The sequence below is a fragment of the Littorina saxatilis genome, linkage group LG17, assembly GCF_037325665.1.
Source record: "Littorina saxatilis isolate snail1 linkage group LG17, US_GU_Lsax_2.0, whole genome shotgun sequence".
NCBI lineage: Eukaryota > Metazoa > Mollusca > Gastropoda > Littorinimorpha > Littorinidae > Littorina > Littorina saxatilis.
In genome coordinates this window covers 7,794,305-7,817,153 of record NC_090261.1, presented here as the reverse complement: position 1 = coordinate 7,817,153, position 22,849 = coordinate 7,794,305, and the positions used below count along the sequence as shown (strand labels likewise).

The 22,849-nt window shown below is 39.8% G+C and overlaps 1 protein-coding gene and 1 long non-coding RNA gene across 2 annotated transcripts; both read right to left on the bottom strand.

Moving 5' to 3' along the window:
- Positions 1 to 4,943: 4,943 nt before the first annotated feature.
- On the bottom strand, positions 4,944 to 11,446 carry LOC138951979 (macrophage mannose receptor 1-like). The gene is made up of 3 exons (XM_070323548.1): positions 9,555 to 11,446; positions 7,652 to 7,849; positions 4,944 to 6,248 (listed from the first exon to the last, which is right to left on the bottom strand). Exons 1-3 carry the CDS (start codon positions 9,598 to 9,600, stop codon positions 5,974 to 5,976), a joined length of 519 nt encoding a protein of 172 aa, XP_070179649.1. The 5' UTR covers positions 9,601 to 11,446; the 3' UTR covers positions 4,944 to 5,973.
- A 299-nt stretch (positions 11,447 to 11,745) lies between these two features.
- LOC138951980 (uncharacterized) lies at positions 11,746 to 18,033 on the bottom strand. Its single transcript, XR_011451273.1, has 6 exons — positions 16,936 to 18,033; positions 16,605 to 16,646; positions 15,997 to 16,075; positions 14,952 to 15,073; positions 14,266 to 14,312; positions 11,746 to 13,301 (listed from the first exon to the last, which is right to left on the bottom strand). It is a non-coding gene; the product is annotated as an uncharacterized lncRNA (long non-coding RNA).
- Between the last annotated feature and the right edge of the window lie 4,816 nt (positions 18,034 to 22,849).

Sequence of the window (22,849 nt, the reverse complement as noted above, 5' to 3'; positions counted from 1 at the left end):
CATACCAGTTTAAGTTCATCCATGCAAACACACTCGCAAAACAGTTTATCACGTAGATACATTTCAAATAGGGAGCAAATGGTTAAATCTAAACCTACATATTTGTTCCCTAAAATTTGCTTCTCTGTCAATAAGCCTAATTACACACGTTCGAGAAAAACAACGTGGAATCGATTTTGAATCGAGTAAGCCAAATGGGTACCGCCCAAACCCGTTTCGCCCGTTCTGCCGACCTGAATTGAAACGCAAAACAAAAGAATTGTGCGCTTCAACTAAATTAATTTCTATTCGACTTCATTACTTTCTTGCAACTTATGAACCTTTACTTAAAGCTTTTAAATGGTCTGAAAGTAGTGTTACCGCGTACTTATCGATGCACTCATTCGTTTTATTTTTTCAGCGACGGTCACTTAGTTTAAGGTTGCAAAAGGGCTAAGTCTCGCTGGCAACAGTTTTACCCTGCACAGATCGCAACAGTGCCGCTAGTAGTCTACACTTTGTGTTTGATGGTAGAATGGGATATACAGATTACAACACTCGTGGTTTTTTATATGGCTTGTATTTCAGTCAAGACCCAGCGGGAATATCAATCGAGAGCCACTCGCCAGAGGCTCGTGTCTCCCGATGATATTCATCCGCTGGGTCTTGACTGAAATACAAGCCATATAAAAAACCACTCGTGTTGTAACCTATACGTATTCATTTCGGTATGGGAATGTTTAGGTTATATGGGAATGTTTTGCTGAATTCATTTCGGTATGGGAATGTTTCGGTTATATGGGAATGTTTTGCTGAATTTATTTCGGTATGGGAATGTTTATGTTATATGGGAATGTTTTGCTGAACTCATTTCGGGTTGGGAATGTTTTGCTGAATTCATTTCGGTATGGGAATGTTTAGGTTATATGGTAATGTTTTGCTGAATTCATTTCGGTATGGGAATGTTTAGGTTATATGGTAATGTTTTGCTGAATTCATTTCGGTATGGGAATGTTTAGATTATAATTATGGGAATGTTTTGCTGAATTCATTTCGGTATGGGAATGTTTAGGTTATATGGTAATGTTTTGCTGAATTCATTTCGGTATGGGAATGTTTAGGTTATATGGGAATGTTTTGCTGAACCTATTTCGGTATGGGAATGTTTTGCTGAATTCATTTCGGGTTGGGAATGTTTTGCTGAACTCATTTCAATGGCAGATTGATACAGGTGTCACTAACGGAATTGATTTAAATGAGACTGAGGAGGTAAATACCCAACTCTGCCCAGGAAGCAGCTAGGCTGTCGGTTTTTGTCATGCGTCTGATCGAAAAGAAGCTCTTATCCCTTTAAAAGCGTGGAAAGATCTGTGATTGTGTATGCTTACATTTAACCAGAAAAAGAGGACCCGAGCTGACAAGTTTACGTTCTACTTCACAAGGCGCCAGAAAACTTGTGCCATAGTTCTTCGTGAATAATCTCACAGTCGACCTAGTGCTTGTATCATTTTCAAATGGAAGACATTATAGGGAGTCTATTGTGTTCTGCACTGTTAAAAAGAAAATATATAAACCCGCTCTCGGATTACTTAGAAATTTATGAGATTTTTCATCTGATCCTTTTTTTTAGCGATCAGGGAAGAGGTTCATGCGGACAAGTATTCAAGGCACAATCCTTCACGTGTAAACGATCCCCTAACCCAACACGGGTCTGTGTGTTATTTCACATGGGACAAGAATACCCTACCATTTGGACACATACCGAAAACACTAGAGTAGAGCTGTTTCTTTAAAACTCTGGGAACGTTGTGCTGAATCAATATACGATTTTCGAAAATAATTCTGCCGGTTTTGTATAGATTGTGAAAGTGTGAATGCCCTTGCTTTTCCTCTGACAAATAACTTCACACGTGCTCACATGTTTGTCCGAATAAAAAGTAAGGGCATTCACTCTTTCACAACCCACACAAACCCGACAGAGTTATTTTCTGAATTCGTCTATTTTGTCAACTGACATTGGTGTTAGGTAGCAACATAATTGAGCAAAAAGAAAACTCTTACTCTGCACAGAAAGTAGCCACACTGGAGCCTTTTAAGCATGTCCATTTTGTGGGATGCTCCTCCCCCATAATTATAGTAAGTACAAGTCTGAATGTATATAATTATGCGAGAATGAAGGTCTTTAGAAGGACTGTTTTTGTGACACCGACCTTTAACAATTGAAACGAATTTTAGAAGAAAAAAACTGTGTTTGCACGAGTCGTTCTGGTTGCCGTTTTTCATTGAATCGAGTACAAAAGAGAAAATAGCGTAAGTATGTGCCTCCAGAGATCCACCGTTGATAGTATTAATGGTACGCAGCCTCTGTTGAAAGTAAATTAGCGCTGCACTTTTGGGGGGCTGGCAGAGTAAAGTCAAATTAAGTTGCATCAATCGGTAGTTTTTGTGTCAGAATTGCTTGGTTTTGTGATTGCAGGAAGCAAAGTTGCACGCTCAAACAGCGAGAATACATTTTTTCTTTGTTCACTCTTTTTCTTATTTTCCTACCACTTTCTTTTGCAAGTTAGTTTTGTATGCATTTTGTTCTATAATGGGGACTTACAAAAGAATTGTCACTTTGCACCATAAGAGCGCAAACAAAAATAATGTTCTGCATTGTCTTTTGTTTATTTTGGTTTTACTTTTTGTGTCGACAGATTGATTGGTTCTTGTGATCACACAGGCCAGGTTGTTCCGGTCATAACTGTTGGGCCTCCCAAATGTTTTGCGCTGTCGAAGTCATGCATTATTTTCTTCCATCTAAAACGTTATTAATCCTTGGTTGTAAAAATATCTTGTGTACTTGTTCGCTCATCTAACTGTAGGCAAGGTCATGCAGAAGTAACTATGTTTTAGGAATATTATCAGGTCAAACTTTTTCCATTCAAGCTTGTTACGATCCATTCTCGAATATCCGGTGTAATGAGGGGGGTGGGGGGGGGGTCACATTCAGAGCAGCGGTTTAAGGGAAATACGTAAAAGGACCCTCAGATCGCTTCCAAAGTTTACCATAATATTCTGCGTTTAAAACAATGTTACCGTGGAGGAGAACTGCCTTTATTTTTTCAAAAGGAAGCGTTTTAAAAACTTAATTGAATGTCGAAAACTAGGCAAAGAAAAGGCACTTAAGTTTGGGTAACTTCCACTGAGTTACTTCCCTTGTTTGTGTGCGTGGTGAACGTTACAAACGAGCCGCCTCATATATGGCGTGCCCGTCTCTCCGCCAGGCGGCGCCTATTGTCTGTTTTTCCCCCTAACACCCGAGAGAGGCAGCGCCCTTATATCCTTAGCGGATTATGACTTTCTTCAGTTATTCTGCAGAAAAGACAAATGCTGGAGAAAAACCGTTCTTTTCTGCAGCATTTCTGCATAATGTCATCTTTCGCCGAAGCAGCGTTTTTTTCTGCAGCAAAACATTTTACTGCAGTAAAATTGAAATCAAGAATGCTGCAGTAAAACGGTGCTGTTGTTTTACTGCAGAAAACCTGTTTACATTTTTTTCTGCAGCATTTTGTACTGGCTCTTGGCGGATTAAGACATTATTCAGTTATTCTGGAGAAAAACCGAAATGCTGGAGAAAAACTGTCTTTTCTGGAGCATTTCTGCATAATGTCATCTTTCGCCGAAGCAACGTTTTTTTTACTGCAGTAAAACAGTTTTTCTGAAGCATAATGTTTACTTGGTTTTCTGCAGCATTATTGCGATTAACTTTTTCTTCAGAATAGTCTGGGACAGTTTTTCTGGAGAAAAACGAACGACCTTGTAAAGTAGCGCTTGTATTCGTCGCCCCCTGGGATAGTATAATAGTTTGTTCCGCAGTGTACCAATCAGAAGGCGTGTAGCATAAGGGCATTATATTCAACTTCACAATGGCGGCCGAATGTGAACAATTTCTGAAGCAAATCGAACAAGAAGTGGACTACTGCGTTCGTCTGGGAAAATGTGACAATGTTGCTGACAGGTGCCATTGTTTAATTTGAAACTTTGAACTTCCGGCGGAAAGGAAGTCAGACAGACAAAATACATTCGTGTCACGCACAACTATTGGTAATTCTGGATGAGTCCATCTCTCGACAGAGGGGGGCTCGCGTGCTCCAACATCATAATGAGCCAGTACAAAATGCACCGTTTTACTGCAGCATTCTTGATTTCAATTTTACTGCAGTAAAATGTTTTGCTCCAGAAAAACCCGTTGCTTCGGCGAAAGATGACATGCAGAAATGCTGCAGAAAAGACAGTTTTTCTCCAGCATTTCTGTTTTTCTGCAGAATAACTGAATAATGCAAAAATGCTAAAGAAAAAGTGTAAACAGTTTTTCTCCAGTAAAACAACATCACCGTTTTACTGCAGCATTCTTGATTTCAAGTTTACTGCAGTAAAACTGTTTTACTGCAGAAAAAAAGGTTGCTCTCGCGAAAGATGACATTATGCAGAAATGCTGCAGAAACAAACAAGTTTTTCTCCAGCATTTCTGTTTTTCTGCAGAATAACTGAATAAAGTCATAATCCGCTAAGGATACCCTTAAGCGCATTCTTTTACTTTGATTTAATTACTTTTAATACTTGTGCGTTTTCAATCAAATCGTGCCGTGTGCGTCTAGATTACAGTACAGTGAATTGCCCAGAATTGTCGGATTCGTCAAATTTACCAGAAACTCACCCCAAAACGATCAGATCAATAGATCACACACACACACACACACACACACACACACACACACACACACACACACACACACACACACACACACACTTACTCCACGCACACACGCACACACACACACACACACACACACGCACACACACACGGCACCGACACACACACGCACACACACATACACACACAACGACACACGCACACAAAGATTTTAAGAAAGATATATTCATTAAAAACAAAGAATATAAACATAATGGTAATGTGCCTGTGCATTTTTGCTTAAAATCAGTCTGGTATACTGTCTGGATGTTTTATTCTACATATAGTTGGGATGAAATTGTGATATTGTTGGAAGAGTCGCTCGTGGTATCAGCGTAGGCTCGTAGGGATTTTGTCTGCACCATCGGATAGAAGACTTAGAATCTATTGTGTAGAAGTGATCTTGTTACGAATCAGAACGATTGTTCAATGAGCGCAAACAGAAAGACGTACCTCATGTAATGCGTTTAAGAAATATCTGAAGAACAGAGTTTTCTAAAAAAAAACTAAAAAAAACCGCACAGGACAATACATCCAGAAGTCATTTACTGTAGTTTTGATGTGTTTGGGGGATTTCTATTGGTACACCCTATTTTTTTCGGATGGAGATCTCAGACCGTCCCACAGACATATGGTTGAGATTGAAACTGTGCTGTTTGAAGAGCCGCTCGTTGTATTAGTGTTGGCTCGTCAGTGGGGACTTGGTGTTTATACAGTTTGAGACTCTTTGGGGTAGATGTCGTCTTAGACAGAAGTTTCAATGAGCGGAAACTGCTGTCTGCATAACGTACCTGCGTTCAACCAGCATGAAATATCCGACGAACCGAGTATACAACTAGAAGTCAGTTACTGTAGGTTTGGTGTGCTTGATAGACCCTGCTTTTTCGGGCCAATCTCTCAGACGGTGTCCAACTTGCCCCTCATAACGGTGTCCATCTTGTCCCTCATTACGTTCGTAACGGTGTCCATCATGTCCCTCATAACGTTCATAACGGTGTCCATCTTGTCCCTCTTGCCGTGAGGGCGTACAACTTTAAGCCCTCAATCAGATGAAAGAAAAGTTTAGTGTCTGTGGTTGTGCTGGGGTAAAACATAAAAAAACTACCTTCGAAGCCTTTCGTAAGCGCGGACTTCTGCTTTTCAAGTGCAATTATCAAATTAGAAAAAGCTCGCAGATGTACGGTCTGCGGTTTTGCTTTGAAACCAATTGTTAAAGACAGACCCTCTACATGGAGACCGTACGTTTTTAGACAGAACCCTCAAATGAGAGAAAACTCGCAGATGTAGCCTTCAATCCTATCCGCATTATCATCCACCCACGGCCTGGAGATCCCTTGGTCCCCGTACAGCATGATGACATTTTGACCATCCTGCCAGTTATTGGGGTCACTGTCCTTCCAGTACGGCGCGGTCAGGTCGGGGTCTAGCGGCTGACCGTTGAGCCAGATGTAGTCCTGCTCGCCGTTGGGCCAAGCAGTGTTCCACCTGTCCATGGGGCGATGGGCCCCCAGGTAAAAGCCTACCTGTGGAAAGTCTGAGGACCAAAATGTGGGATGAATAATATAACACAAGAAGGGTGTAGTCGTTAGTTTATTTTGTACAGAAATGAAATGAATTTTTTTAAAGCGACATATTTGTTGTTCTGTCGGTTTTAAAAATAATGAGACGCCCTTAATTCTTTCTCTGTATCTCTTTGTACAGGGTGACCCAAACATATGCAACCTTCTCAAGCATGCTGATAACTTATACACCTGTTGACCGATTCATTTTATATTTAGGAGACATAAGCTGCAGGCTATGCATGGCCCTTCCACAAAGTGTCAATTTAAAAAAATCTAATGGTCTGACTTTTGTGCAATTAAAAAAAAACTTTACAAATTCGGCGATCGATTCAACAAAACGAGGTTTGACATAGAGCGATAGCAACACTTACCTTATTTAAACGATCCAGACTTTTACCTTCTAGATTATATGAATGTTTGAGTATACACAAACACCTCCTTCACCCCCTAGATCATCGATGATCTAAAGAAGGCAGTTACAGCTAGGTTCAGAGCAATCCCTAGACAGGAAAGCCTTCGTGCCATTGACAATTTTGGAGGTGTAATTTGGAACTTATTTTGGAGAAAAGTAAACGTCGGACCATGTTACCTACAGACTCGACACGTTGAAGAATGGTCGTGGACGAACTGAAGTTCACGCACAACAACAGTTACTATGAAAATAGTTGCTAAACTCAAATAACTGGAAAAATTAACCCCTTTGTTGTAAAGTTACACTTGCGCAATGTCGCGCAAAATTCATCAATGACATGAACTCATTCATCCATGGGAAATGCACTGATCCTACCTGTAATTGCTGTATTCAAGTCACTAATTGTCTAATGTTGACAAAGGTATACTATGTAATTCGAATTACCCCAAAAGTAACAACCTGGAGGGCTTAAACCGGGCTAGTTTGGCTTCCGCTCAATTTCAAACCTCGTACTGTTGAGTCGATCCCCGAATTTGGCAACTCATTTTAAATTGAACAAAAGTCTGACCATTTGATCTATAACATTGTCACTGTGTGGAAGGGTTATGCATTAGCTGAAGTGTATGTCCCGCATATATAGCGTAATTTGCTCAACAGATGTAGAAGGTATTAACAGTTTTATGGGTTGATTTTAAAATAAAAAAATAAAAAACTTTTTTTTTGGGGGGGGGTCACCCTGTACGTCTGCCTCTCTGTCTCTCTGTGCACGCGAGGGTGTGCTGGCTGCAATCCATGTCATAATGCAGTGTGATATTCTTTGAGGTGACAGAATCAGCTATCCAAAGCACTTTTTTTTTGTCACGAACATGAGCATTTGACTAGCTTTCGTGGATTCGACAAAGAGACGAATTGACAACAACCCACATAACCTACTTTTGGGATCAGCTCCTCCTTCAGACTCACCTGTGTTGTCCCTCATGACGTCAATGACGGTGTCTATCTTGCCCTTCGTGTCCAGCACGGCCAGTCTCCCCCCTTCATTGTCACAGGCGTCACGTGCATCTGTCCAGTTCTTGAGTATTGAGTTGTCACTGATGACCTGGAAACAGCTGGACGACTGGACGTGCACCAGGCTGTCCATTGTGGGCACTGGACACGTTACTGTGGACATAAAAAGCGCGCAAGTTAAATTTTGAACTTTTATTAATAACAACAACAACAACAACAACAACAACAACAACACCCACAACAACATGACAACCGGTACTAACCATCAAGGTATTTCGAATTATGTGTAGTTCGTGTTCAAACTCTTAACGGACCTGAAAGGGATATTCGTTGCAAAAGACTACATTTGCTTATTTTTTTAAATTATATTAATTTAGATATTTTACTGCAGACCAAGCAAACCTTAAAATTAGCGTTATAACGTTTTTATATTCCATTTTGAATCGCACTGTTTTGATAATATTTTAGGACTTTTTAAAAAAAATAGTTTATTCTTTATTTTTGGCCCTAGAAATATTTCACGTTCAACCAGAAAAAGGTATCTAAAGGAGAAGTGACAAGTTGAGAAGAAGAAGAAGAAGAAGAAGAAGAAGAAGAAGAAGAAGAAGAAGAAGAAGAAGAAGAAGAAGAAGAAGAAGAAGAAGAAGAAGAAGAAGAAGAAGATGAAGAAGAAGAAGAAGATGAAGAAGAAGAAGAAGAAGAAGAAGAAGAAGAAGAAGAAGAAGAAGAAGAAGATTTGTTTGTTTGTTTGTTTGCTTAACGCCCAGCCGACCACGAAGGGCCATATCAGGGCGGTGCTGCTTTGACATTTAACGTGCGCCACACACAAGACAGAAGTCGCAGCACAGGCTTCATGTCTCACCCAGTCACATTATTCTGACACCGGACCAACCAGTCCTAGCACTAACCCCATAATGCCAGACGCCAGGCGGAGCAGCCACTAGATTGCCAATTTTAAAGTCTTAGGTATGACCCGGCCGGGGTTCGAACCCACGACCTCCCGATCACGGGGCGGGCGCCTTACCACTAGGCCAACCGTGCCGGTAGAAGAAGAAGAAGAAGAAGATGAAGAAGAAGATGAAGAAGAAGAAGAAGAAGAAGAAGAAGAAGAAGAAGAAGAAGAAGAAGAAGAAGAAGAAGAAGAAGAAGAAGAAGAAGAAGAAGAAGAAGATGAAGAAGAAGAAGAAGATGAAGAAGAAGAAGAAGAAGAAGAAGAAGAAGAAGAAGAAGAAGAAGAAGAAGAAGAAGAAGAAGAAGATGAAGAAGAAGAAGAAGATGAAGAAGAAGACGAAGAAGAAGAAGAAGATGAAGAAGAAGAAGAAGAAGAAGAAGAAGAAGAAGATGAAGAAGAAGAAGAAGAAGAAGAAGAAGAAGAAGAAGAAGAAGAAGAAGAAGAAGAAGAAGATGAAGAAGAAGAAGAAGAAGAAGAAGAAGAAGAAGAAGAAGAAGAAGAAGAAGAAGAAGAAGATGAAGAAGAAGACGAAGACGAAGAAGAAGATGAAGAAGAAGAAGAAGAAGAAGAAGAAGAAGAAGAAGAAGAAGAAGAAGAAGAAGAAGAAGAAGATGAAGAAGAAGAAGAAGAAGATGAAGACAAAGAAGAAGATGAAGACAAAGAAGAAGAAGAAGAAGAAGAAGAAGAAGAAGAAGAAGAAGAAGAAGAAGAAGAAGAAGAAGAAGAAGAAGAAGAGGAAGAAGAAGAAGAAGAAGAAGAAGAAGAAGAAGAAGAAGAAGAAGGAAAAGAAGAGGAACAACAACAACAACAACAACAACAACAACAACAACAACAACAACAACAACAACAACAACAACAACAACAACAACAAACCCGAAGAAAGACGATGATAAAAGAAGAAATCACCTCTGTTCGAATAGTAGCGATAACCATTGCTGGTGACGCCATTCATGATGACGTGATTGCGATATATGACATCTTCATTGATACCGGGAGGCAGGTATTACTGACGTCATTGAAGAAGAAGCCGTTGCACCCACTCTGGAGCAGACATATGAGACTGCACTCCACTTTACTGTGCACAGTAGTTGGTGACGTAGATATCAGTTGTGTGTCGGGAAGGCGGTCGTCATAGTCTGACAACGCTGTCCACGAAGTGCCTTCAGTTGACGCTGGTGATCCAAAGCAGAATAAAAACAATTAACAGATTAACAATCTAATACATTACCATTACAACATGAAGAAAATTCTACGACTGTGTCCAGGATTTACTATCTCCGGCAACAGTACGTCATTTATTTGTCAGTTAGTCAAACAGTTTATTTACCAAATGCAAAGCACAGGATTTTGTTATGGTGTATGCATCCAAACTTCACACACCTTCCACACGCATATTATATCATAATAAATATGTACAGATAAAGTGTTCAATTTCACTGGGCCTATTTACATGTGTACACCAACCAGACAGTTCAAAACGGACTGGTTGTTCTTTTAGCACCAATTTGACAGGAGTAATCACAGGTTACATGGATAAAGATAAATGAATTCCCTAAAATCATATCTAAAAATATAGTCATCAATATAATAAATCCGAGTACATGCTAACACAGTTATTCAAGGACACAACCCTTACATCTATTAAGATATTTCATTTAAGGATACTCAATCCCTTTCAAAACTTTAACTGACACATATCACAAATCTAACAGATCTAAGAACGATCCACCATTGAGGCCGCAAGGACTGCCTCAGGAAAGAAACTGTTTCTGAAACGAGAAGTCCTGCTCTTCAGAGCGCGGAAGCGCTTGCCTGACGGGAGGAGCTCGAACAGATGGCCGGCTGGGTGAGATGAGTCTGCCACTATACCCCTAGCTCTCTTTGCTAAACGTGAGCTGTACAGTGAGGCGACTGACGGAAGTTCGCAACCCACAATACGAGACGCTTGTCTGACAATGCGCTCCAGCTCTTCCTTGTTCCTAGCACTGGCACCGCTAAACCACACGGTGACTGAAAAACACAGAATGCTGTCTACAGTGGCCCTATTCACGACTTTCCGACCTTGACATTGTAGTGGGGGTCAAGTGGGCGTCGGCATCATTGTCCAATCAGAAATTTTGATGCGCTTCCGCTTCCTGTCCCGCCCAGTCTGCGCAAAAGAAATGGCGCAAAACTGTTTGCGCGGAAAAAGGTGATGAAAAAAAGAACACAACCTGGTTTGATAACCAAATGATTGCGATCTTGCATTCTAGCATCATTTAATGTGGAACAACGACACATCTGATAAACAAATAGCCAGTTTGTTACCAACATGAGAAACTAGGGTTTAGAATCGATGCGGTAAACCCGGACGTATACGTAAATCCGGAGAAGCTATCGAAGTAGGTGACATGTCGTTTCACTCCGAGTGTGCCAGCACCGGCCCTCTTCTCGCCAAACCCCCACTAGGCAGGGAAAGTGGTTCGACCTTGCATGAATGCAGGGCAAGTTCGAGTTTGCTAGCTAAAATTGCTGCTAGTGCTTGCCTTGTCTAGATCTGGAACTTTTTCAATTGGATTTTTTCTCTCTATTATACTGGAATAAGTGGGTGCTTTTCTAGATCTAAGCATCGACCGAATTAGATAATGATGTTCCTTGCATTGCATTCTCCTAAATCTGTTATTCTAACCAGTTTGTTTAAGAATATAATTGTTCGTTTTTTGTTGATAAGCTTACAAGATTTTTTCTTTTTTAAGTAAGTGGTTTCACACGTACAACATGAGACCCACATGCACTAGACAATGGAAGTTGAGGTCCTCGTTCAATACTACAAATGCCAGTATTATACTTCAGACTCCTTTTGGAGGAATGTGTGGGGTTTGGGTGTTGAACTTGAAGTGGCAGATTGTTTGCACAGGTATGTACGTTCGTACGTGCACGCATGTATGCAGGCATTTGTTTGTCAAGCAGGAACATGCAACATTTTGTTGACCGTATGTGAGTGCGTGTGTAATAAAACCAACGACAAACAATACAAAAAGCTCCAGCTCTGCTTCTTCACCAGTCACAGACGCATTGCGTTGTTCAGCTTTCCAGAAATATATTAACTCGGTCAGAACCGGCTTCATGAATATTTTATTTCAGGAAAAAGTCAATCGAATCTACACAAAAAAAGGTTATTGCGTTGTTCTGTCTTTGAGACTGTACCACGTAATATTGAGCTTCTAGAAGAAACATGTCTGTGGCATAGTTTGACCCAACAGATAGAGAAGTCAACAGAGGTATTCTGCCGTCAGCAGCTTTATTGCTGTTTTGAATTTGATCTTGCATAATTTTATTACATAATTTTGCAACACACAAAGAAATCGTAATTGAATATTTTACGCAAAATTGAATAATTCGCAAACATGTTTGTATGAACAAATATTATTTTAAGAAAATATGAGTGTGAGGATGGACGTATTTTGAGTGAAGTAGCAGAAATTCTTTTTAAGTTCTTTAGCTACATGCACACGTTCTGTTAATTACGTTCTTAGCAGGGAGATCCAGATTAATAATACTGCTGTGACAGGTTGTGGTTTCCATACACACTTTGAATACAGGAAAACAAAAACAAAAACACAGTTAAAAAAAAATGTGCACATAGGATTAAAATATTAAAGTGTACAGAATAAAAGCAACATATGTACAAAAACAAATCTCGTGGTTCTCTTGTCAAACCCACTGTAGTAAGCACAGAATAGGAGAGAAGATTTTGGAGAAGGTGGCTTTACCTACTGAAGTAAATGATCAAGAGGATTCTAAGCATCCAGTGCTAAAGCTCTCAAATCACAAGACATACACACTTGTTGTGGCTATCCGAACTGTTGATTTAAAAAAAAACATACCTACAAATTGAAAACATCTATTACAAAATTATATATATTGTATGGATCTGTCTTTGTAAAATATACTGTACAGAAAATTTTAAATAATCTGCACAAATCTCGTGGTTCTCTTGTCAAGTAGTAGGCACAGAAAAAAACCCTGTGTTTTGTCTTGTAAATAATACTTTACTAAATGTGTACAGTATTCTAAAAAAAAAAAATTCTTCCTTTTTATCATATCAATTGCCTCCCTTGAATTTTATTTGTAAAATAATTCTGAGAAAAAAAAGCTTTCTACTTAAAAGCAGTGCAATCAAGAAAATGGGTACAACCTGTGTGTATACCTTTATTCCTTATTCTTTTTATTTAATTGAGGATGTCACTACGCAGTTTTACTGATTTAAAAAAAAATTCGCTTCAAATTATCTCCCTTGAACAAACACTTCTTTTTACAATTAAATTTTGTTTACACGAAGAGGTAGTTTTAAGGGTATATATACAAAAAAACAATATTGCAACCTTAGATGTATTTACATTTGGACTAATTCCATTAAAAAAAAATTCAAACTATAAATGATAAATCAAAATAAAACAGATTTTGGGGCTGTACACAAGCTAATAGGATTAAACACGAAAGTCGTACCCAAGAATCGTCAAATACTTTTGCTAACAGCTATACTTAAACATAAGAAAATATGATCTGCATCTCTTGTTATGAAGATGATGGCACTGGTCCACCGAAGTGCATGCCATATATGCTTTACTGTGCGCTCTCCCTCTCAATGGTCTTTCTCTGGCTGACTCGATTCTGAGGAGATAAAAGAAAACACATTCAGTACAAGCTGTAAAAAATAACAACAAAACTAGTATTACTTAAAGTAGCTGCTGGTTTCTGAGTATTTGATTGAAGGCCCAATCCGACTTGTAAGAAGTTTGCCCGACTGTCGCAGATTTGGTCAGGTATGGAGTAAAATCATGCCTCAATTTGGTAACATACAAACTGCAATATTCTAAGGCTGTGAGTGTGAGAATACATCGATGCCACTTTTTAAAAACTTTCTTTTTGTGTGTGCGCATGTTTTAGTGCCAAAAATGAAGAGGCCGAGTGCTCTCTCTGCAAAACTTGTGTGAAGCTTCAGAGCTCTATCAATGGTTTGAAAGAAAAAACATACTTTTCCATTTTTGACGTTCTTGTTCCCTTCCCTGTGAAATTTACTGTCCGTAGGTTACCGGATTTTGTTAATGTCCGTGAAAACCTTAACTATTCATTGCTGAGTGCCTAGTGATAGCTATCCCCCCAACGACCTAGCACTGCTGAATCCTGATTCTTCCCATTGTTTGATTCTGTAATGAAATTGTGTAGTTGGTAGTTATGTGAGCTTCTTCTTGGAGGGGTGGGGGTGGGGGGGGGGTGGGGGTGCTGGTTGGTTGGGTTTTTGGGGGTTATTAAACCATCAGATTAAAAAGTAAGACTTCATTGTAATGTGCAGATATTTGTTCAGGTGCCCACCATTTTCTATGTGAAAACATGTTGCTAACTAACATGAACCCAACCATAAAACGTGATGTAGGTGAGTAGCCCATCTAGAAAAAAGAACCTGTTCTAATTCGGAATTAGAACAGGTTCGTTTTTCTAGATGGGCTACTCACCTACATCACGTTTCATGGTTGGGTTCATGTTAGTTAGCAACATGTTTTCAAATTCTCATCAGGCAATCACGGCTGACACTAAACACAGAACAGGTGGGAGAGACATAATTCAATTTACTCACCTTCCTTGCATTGTGAGACTGGCCATATGAATCTGCTGAAGTAGTTCCTGCACATATTTAATCAAATATTCATCTTAATAACGTGTTAATATCGCTTGTTCTAGCAAATCAGACTTGACAGTTTTCTGATGGCTTGCACAATTTAAGAGCTTGCCTGTCCCCAATCATTACAATAAGAAACAACATCTAGTATGCAAGTATTTTCAGGGTATGAAGGTTTTAATATAATGTCGGTTCTTCTGGGGGCATGGAGAAACACCTTACACAAAGTAGAACATACACAACAAATTTCAAACAATTGAGGTCACACCATAGTTTTACTCACAAACAAACAACAGCAATACAATAAACAGTCTGCAAACGCCTACATGTTGTCTACACTAGGTATAAAGAAACAAAGAAGCACATGAAGACGGGCTTTGTCAAGTAGACCATTATAGCGAATGAGCAACAGCTGATGATCCAGACCACCAAATTGACATGATTTCCCCTTATTCAGTTTGTGATTGTAGTCATATTGACGATGCATGACTTCAATTTTTCAAAGTAAGTCTCTTGGTGCGTTTACGGATACATTCATTGTCACAATTACGACATGCTAATGTCTAACCTGGGTAAACTTCAATTCATGACGTAAACTTCAATTCATGACTTTTTTCAAACTGGCATAGAAATTATGAGCATACCAGAATTATTTTCCTGTTAGACTGTCTTCTTCTTTTTCTTCTTCTGCGTTTGATATTCAATTCATGGCTGTCATATCGTCAGGTCAGTGGCTGCCATGAAGTCAGCAGTCTTCAGTGTCGGACTGTCAAATTAGATGATATTGTAAAGAAAGTAAGTAACATCTCATGATATTCTAACTTCAATTACATCACCTGTCTCACAGTCTGCCTCTTTAAAAATTAATGAATAATTTCAGTAACATAATTTTTGGGTAAAAAATAAAAAGGTATGAGAAATAATCCTTACCTTTTGTGTAATAACCCTCACCACCAATTGTTTTATTTCATTTCCATTTTAACAGATTTAGCACCTCTCCGAAAGCCAGAAATACACTTTAAATCCCACGCCCCCCGCCCCCCCCCTCGGCCCCCCCTTCATAAACTAATTAAATAACTAATTAAGGAAAAACATCCTTACATCATAAAAAGTCAGAACCACCAAAACCACCCCCCCCCCCCCACCCATCCAATAAAACCTGAATACAAAAACACTTCAAAATAAAAAATGAAAACATTTAATTCCACTTACAAAATATAAAAGTTGTTATGCTTTATTTTCATTATCTGTTTACAAACACATAAATTGCTGTGCAAATCTTTTTAAAAACATCAATGCCTGAGACACCAGTAACCTGTTTATATTGTTGACCTTGTAGCTTTTCAGTTTAAGAGGCTGTTCTGGAATCTGCACTAAAGTCAAACATAACCATGAATACCGTTGGAAAAATATTACATCACCAAGACCGAAAACATAACACCAACCGACACTCCTCACCCTTATTTCACCCACTATGCCAACCCAAAGACTGGAAAATAATAATCAAATACAGAATGAACAAAAATGCTTGATTTCATTTCTTCAATGATAAGTTAAAAATCTTCATTCTTCATAATAATGTTATTGGCATAATGTGTAATTGCCACAATTTACAGAGTTTGATTAAAAAAAATGATGCGATAAAAATCAAAGTGAAAACATTTGTTTTTATACTGATACCTTATTTACCTTGTGGCTTGTGTGCCTCAGGTTTAGGAGCGGCTCAAACGTCCTCTGCTCCTCAGTCTGCAAGAAATTAAGCGATGGCCTGAAGGAGAATAGAAAAAGATCCTTTGTCAGCACCCTGTGTATGTGTGTGGGTGGGTGTGTTAGATAAATAGGCGGGGGGGGGGGGGGGGGGAGGTGCAATAGCTACCACGCCTAATGCAGTCTGCAAAACAAGTGCAACACTTCTACAGAGCTTTTATGATACAAAGCTTCAAATAAGAAACACATTACAATCAAATGAAAGCTGAGCCTGTCATTGCAAAATAAGGAATATACAACAATCCAGTGGCATGTAAAATATTGTTCCTTCAGAAAGATGGCTCTGACAGCAGAAACAATTTAACTTGAAGTTTGAGTCCAAAATTATTTCTCTACATTAGTGAACGTACTTGCAGTAATACCCCTCACACATGAACTATTCACAGACTGAATAACAGTGTGTTCCCAATGTTGCTTCCGTGTATCGGTTAGATCCATCTCGGTTAGATCCATCTGCAGAGTACGGATTGTCATCCGTTTAATATTAAAAAGGAAAAACAATCAGAACTTGTCATCAGTGATCAACCTACCTTGCAAGAGTGGGGTGAAACACTCACTTCCTGCCAACATGTCTGCAAAAAAAAGAGGAAACAATACCAATGGAAGCTTAAAATGGTTCTTTTGTTCAATATGTGTACACGTGCTTCATTTCTGGGGTGAAAGTGTAAAATATATTGATGGATTGATAGAACAATATTGCCTCAAGTTCACCGCACCAAAAAATACTTATCAATCAACATTGTCATCACTCGATCAGCTATTCCATCTCTTTCATAAGTGTGTGTGTGATGGTGTGAGCGTGTGTGTGTTTGTGTACGTGTGTGTGTGTTTGTGAACAAGCGTTGAAAAACGTATGTTTACCTTGCTCTAGATCTACCGACTTTCGTAGGCGGAGACTTCTCTGCCGTGACAGCGGCTTCGTTTCCCTGGCAGAATTCAACATCTTGTACAGATCTGCTGGTGATTTTCATTTCCTCCGCTTCTAGAGTCACTTGATCCACAGATTTAACGAACATTGAATGTTCTTTTAGTTCTTGTGACGGAAGTAAAATCAAGGAATTAAGTGGGCATTCCTGAGCCCTCTGCTGGCTTCATGTCCACAAAGTAAATCGCACAAACTTGCAAGGTTTGGGGGGTAGTTTATTACTTTGAAGAAGAACAGCTAGTCGTCGCTGCCCGTTCAGCATTCTTCGCGCGACTTTTGTTTTGCAGAGGAAGGCATATATGCAGTTTTTTTCCTGATGAGTGTTGCCAGGGTGCACAAACTGAGAAAGCATTCCCGATTTTCCACAATTTTCTACTTCTTTACAGTCTTTTGCACAACATGATTTATAACTGCCGGTGTACGTCTAATTCATGATGCCAACCAGCTGGGTCAAAAGTTACGTTCCAGAAAATACTCGTTGAACTAAGTTCCAAACGAATGTCAAGGCCAGTTCTTGACTGGTTTTGAACTGAAGTTGGGCTCCAAATGAAAATAAACACTTCCTCCAGCTGCGCGACCCATTGATAACAACAGTTGGAACTGGTAGGAAGATGAACAGGTCTTGCGAACTGGCTACACACTGTTACGGTTCAAGTTTAAGTTCAAAGTAAACACTCAACTGAGGTTGCAGGTAATGGCGGACTTGACTTCCTTCATAACCAAATATCACTCTTCTGACAAAAAAACGCAAATGCTATGTTAAACCGGAAAATACGTAAACCGGAAAAGGAAGCGCATCAAAACCAAAATGGCAGCCCCCATGAAATCCGAAAGGTCACGGAAAAAAGTCGTGATATAGAACTGCTTTTGGATGGCTTGGTTCAGTCTAAATTTCTTCAGCTGTCTAAGGAAGTGAAGCCTCTGCTGACACTTCTTGATGATGGGCTCTGTGTTTTTGTCCCATGTGAGGTCGCTCGAGATGATTGTGCCTAAAAATCTAAAGGAGTCGACCTGCTCAACACTTTCACCGTTGATCTCAGTTATGTTACTTGAACATTGCAATTAGGTTCAAATAAGGTTGACAATTATACACACACAAAAATCATCGCTTTTCGCTTCTCAACGTTATCTTCCACGAAATGTTTTGAGCCAAAATAGAATACTATTGATCTGACCTTTTGGGGGGAATTGTTGGTAAATTTGACTTATTCGAAGAAATTGGGGAATCCATTGCACCGTAATTTAAGCGTACAAATTGGGGAATCCATTGCACCGTAATTTAAGCGTACAAATTGGAGAATCCATTGCACCGTAATTTAAGCGTACAAATTGGGGAATCCATTGCACCGTAATTTAAGCGTACAAATTGGGGAATCCATTGCACCGTAATTTAAGCGTACAAATTGGGGAATCCATTGCACCATAATTTAAGCGTACAAATTGGGGAATCCATTGCACCGTAATTTAAGCGTACAAATTGGGGAATCCATTGCACCGTAATTTAAGCGTACAAATTGGGGAATCCATTGCACCGTAATTTAAGCGTACAAATTGGGGAATCCATTGCACCGTAATTTAAGCGTACAAATTGGGGAATCCATTGCACCGTAATTTAAGCGTACAAATTGGGGAATCCATTGCACCGTAATTTAAGCGTACAAATTGGGGAATCCATTGCACCGTAATTTAAGCGTACAAATTGAGGAATCCATTGCACCGTAATTTAAGCGTACATTGTACGAATTGCTGGAAAACGCTTCACAACATTGCTAATTGTTTAAATCAAAGTGAGTCAAGGAGCATCCATGCGTTGCGTCTCTCCTGTGCTAAAGTTGAAAAGGTAAGCCGGTTTACGGTAGTTGCATTTTTAGGGACCCAGCGGAGGTCACACCCATCGCTAAGTACTGAAGGTCTTAACAATAAATTATTGGGAAAAAAGTTTTGAGGAACAACTACAACACAGTCATGTAAAGGTCAAGGTCAAGCATGTGAGTCGTATGGGCTTTGCCCTTCTTGTTTATTTGTTTGTTTATATTGAAGTGTGTGTGTTTGTGTGTGTGTGTGTGTGTGTGTGTGTGTGTGTGTGTGTGTGTGTGTGTGTGTGTGAATGTGTGTAAGTGTGTGGACGCGTGTGTGTATGTGTACGTGTGTGTGTGTTTTGTACTTCGTTCCATGTGTGTATTGTAGTAGGGACTAGCTGTAAGAAAGGACCATATGGACCTACAGTAATGGTATTATCCTTCCGTAATACATTTTACGAGTTCGAGCTCTCTCTCTCTCTCTCTCTCTCTCTCTCTCTCTCTCTCTCTCTCTCTCTCTCTCTCTCTCTATCTCTCTCTCTCTTTCTCTCTCTTTCGCTCTCTCTCTGAGTCTCTCTCTCTCTCTCTCTCTATCTCTCTCTCTCTCTCGTTCTCGTTCTCTCTCTCTCTCTCTCTCTCTCTCTCTCTCTCTCTCTCTCTCTCTCTCTCTCTCTCTCTCTCCAAAAATTAAATTAATAAATTAAGTTATGTTAAACATTGACACTTTTTATCATTGGAAATTGTACTTAAAATGCAGTATGAAAATTTATTTTTAAATTTGTATCTGTATATACAGTTATAATGTATTAAGTTTGATGTGATAGTTCTTTGATTATATTGTTTTCTGTTCTTGTTGACCCTATATTAGGGCGAGGGATGGATGTAAAAAAGCAATATTCTTGCTTATCTATTACCCTCGATAATTAAGATTTTGTCTTGTCTTGTCTTGTCTCCAAATTCATATCTCTGGTTGGTTGGTTTGTTGATGTGTTTTAGAGGTCGTGTGCCCTTGTTTGCTTTGGTTTTGGCGTCCTTAAAGATATTGCAGTCAAGCAGTCATTTCGGCGAAGTTTATAGTGACACATTTAGTTCAAGAAGTACAAGGGACATTCGCTGTCTTCTAATTTGGACAGACCTGCAATGGTTAAGTCAAAAATGCTCCGCAACTACGTTCATTTGTATAAACCGGTGTTAATTAAATCGATTCGACTGCCAAATTGTCCCTATTGCGTAGTTTATGGTGTGATTTCAGACCTTATTGACTTTAGGGGTAAAGATTAAGAGAACTCATACTACGTATAATTTGAAATACCTGGATGATCTGGACCGGATGTTGTTTGGGTAATGTTGTTGTTGTTGTTGTTGTTGTTGTTGTTGTTGTTGTTGTTAACAAAAGGTCAAATAATAACTTGCACACTCTCTTTGTCCACAGTAACGTGTCCAGTACCCACAATGGACAGCCTGGTGCACGTCCAGTCGTCCAGCTGTTTCCAGGTCATCAGTCATAACACTGTGCGCAAGAACTGGACAGATGCACGTGACGCCTGTGACAGTGAAGGGGGGAGACTGGCCGTGCTGGACACGAAGGACAAAATGGACGTTATGAGGAACAATCCGGGTGAGTGTGTAGGAGAAGCTGTTCGAAAAGTATGTTTTGTGGGTTGTGCTTGATTCGTCTCTTGACAGGGTTCAAGAAAGCAAGTTGAAGCCTCAATCCGCCTCACATGAGATTTACAGAACGATGACATCTTTCACTTAAACAGCAATACTAACCTTATGGGACACACTCACAATAGCATTCAACAACATTATATGACACTTACAAATCTCTTGAATTGCTATTTAGCGCGCTTTAACCACACACCAGGGGCCAGTTTCATAAGCCAGAAACACAGTCGACCAACTGCAGTTGTCCGAGAGAACCACAGTAATCCGACGTTATCGGGTTTTACGAACAATATTTCATTCGGCCGACTGCCAATTTTAGTCTTAGGTATGACCCCACGACCTCCCGATCACGGGGCGGACGCCTTACCACTAGGCCAACCGTGCCGGTCCTCCTTCATCCTTACTGTGAATAGTAGTAGTAACGATACAGTAAGGATGAAGGAGGACCGGCACGGTTGGCCTAGTGGTAAGGCGTCCGCCCCGTGATCGGGAGGTCGTGGGGTCATACCTAAGACTTTAAAATTGGCAATCTAGTGGCTGCTCCGCCTGGCGTCTGGCATTATGGGGTTAGTGCTAGGACTGATTGGTCCGGTGTCAGAATAATGTGACTGGGTGAGACATGAAGCCTGTGCTGCGACTTCTGTTTTGTGTGTGGCGCACGTTATATGTCAAAGCAGCACCGCCCTGATATGGCCCTTCGTGGTCGGCTGGGCGTTAAGCAAACAAACAAAAAGGATGAAGGAGAAAATAATAATCGACCGGCGCTTTGATACAAGCTCCTGTGGTATCAGTTGAATCGCGCGTTACCTGGAGAATAACAATGGGACTTACAAAGAAATTGTCACTTTGCACCATTAGAGCAGAAACAAGAATAATGTTCAGCTTTTTCTTTTGTATATTTTGCCTTTACTTTTTGTGTCGACAGATTGATTGGTTCTTGTAATCAAACAGGCCAGATTATTCCGGTTATAACAAAATTGCTAGCGCGATCGCGGGCTAACTTGTGTGCCTCCGAATGTTGTTTACGCTGTCGAAGTCATGCATTTCTTTGTTCCATCTAAAACGTTATTGATTCTTGGTTGTTAAAAATGGTTTTGTACTAGTTCTCTCATCCAACTGTAGGCAAGGTATCGCAAAAGTAACTATTTTCAAGAGTATTTAATTATGAGATGAAACTTCTCCCATTCAATCTTTTTATGATCCATTATCGAATTTCCGGTCCTCAGATAGCTTTCAAAGTTAAACAATTGAAGATTCTACGTTTTAAAAAAAATGTTACCGTGCAGGAGGACTGCCTTTTCTTTGCAAAAGGAAAAGCGTTTTAAAAACTTGATTGAATGTCAAGAGTACCTACATCTGGGTTACTGCCACTGAGTTACTTCCCTTGTTTGTGTGCGTGATGAACGTTACTAACGAGCCACGTCATATATGGCGCTCCCGTCTTTCCGCCAGGCGGCGCTTCTTGTCTGGGTTCCCCCCCCCCACCTTCAACACCAGAGAGAGGCAGCGCCCTTAAGCGCATTCTTCTACTTTAGTTTTATTACTGTGCTGAATTAATTTCGGTATGGGAATGTTCTGCTGTTTTCATTTCAGTATGGGAATGTTTTGCCAGATTTGATTTCGGTATGGAAGACATGGAAATGTTTTGCTAAATTCATTTTGGTGTGTTAATGTTTTGCTGTATCCATTTCGGTATGGGAATGTTTTGCTGTATTCATTTCGGTATGGGAATGTTTTGCTGAATTTATTTCTGGACGGGAATGTTTTGCTGAATTAATATCAACACAGCAGAATGCGTTTAAACATGAGTAACTTAATTCCGATTTATGCAAACGCCATTTAAAAGATAACCCACAGTGTGCGTGCGGTAACCGGAACGAAACAGCTGAACATTACTTGTTATACTGCACGTTGTTTGAACATGCTCGTATGTCCACAATTAACTCACTGCCTGTAAATTTTAGACACGTGGAACATTATTAAGAGGCAGCGAGCAACATTCATTTCGCATAAATACATTGATTTTCGAGTCCGTCCAATCCTTTATTGCTGAATCTGGTCGACTAACTTGAAGGGTTAGCCCACGTACTGGTATTGTGTATGTTTGCGTGCAGGAGAACGTAAACCCGCCTCTCAGTGTTGTTGCACCAATTACATATTTAACATAAGTAATAATTATCATTGAGTTTTTGTTTTTGTTTTGCTGTTCTCTTGTGTGTGTGTGTGTGTGTGTGTGTGTGTGTGTGTGTGTGTGTGTGTGTGTGTGTGTGTGTGTGTGTGTGTGTGTGTGTGTGTGTGTGTGTGTGTGTGTGTGGTTGTTTTCTTCCATACATTCGTAACGAACTATGCTGCCCTCTCCATGAAAATGTACATGTATCTGAAC

Excerpts from the sequence above, each read along its gene's own strand:
- LOC138951979 (XM_070323548.1), bottom strand. The coding sequence starts at position 9,600 with ATGAATGGCGTCACCAGCAATGGTTATCGCTACTATTCGAACAGAG. Across the intron at positions 7,850-9,554 it reads TCGCTACTATTCGAACAGAG|TAACGTGTCCAGTGCCCACA; the intron begins GTGATTTCTTCT and ends TTATGTCCACAG. Across the intron at positions 6,249-7,651 it reads CGTCATGAGGGACAACACAG|ACTTTCCACAGGTAGGCTTT; the intron begins GTGAGTCTGAAG and ends TTTGGTCCTCAG.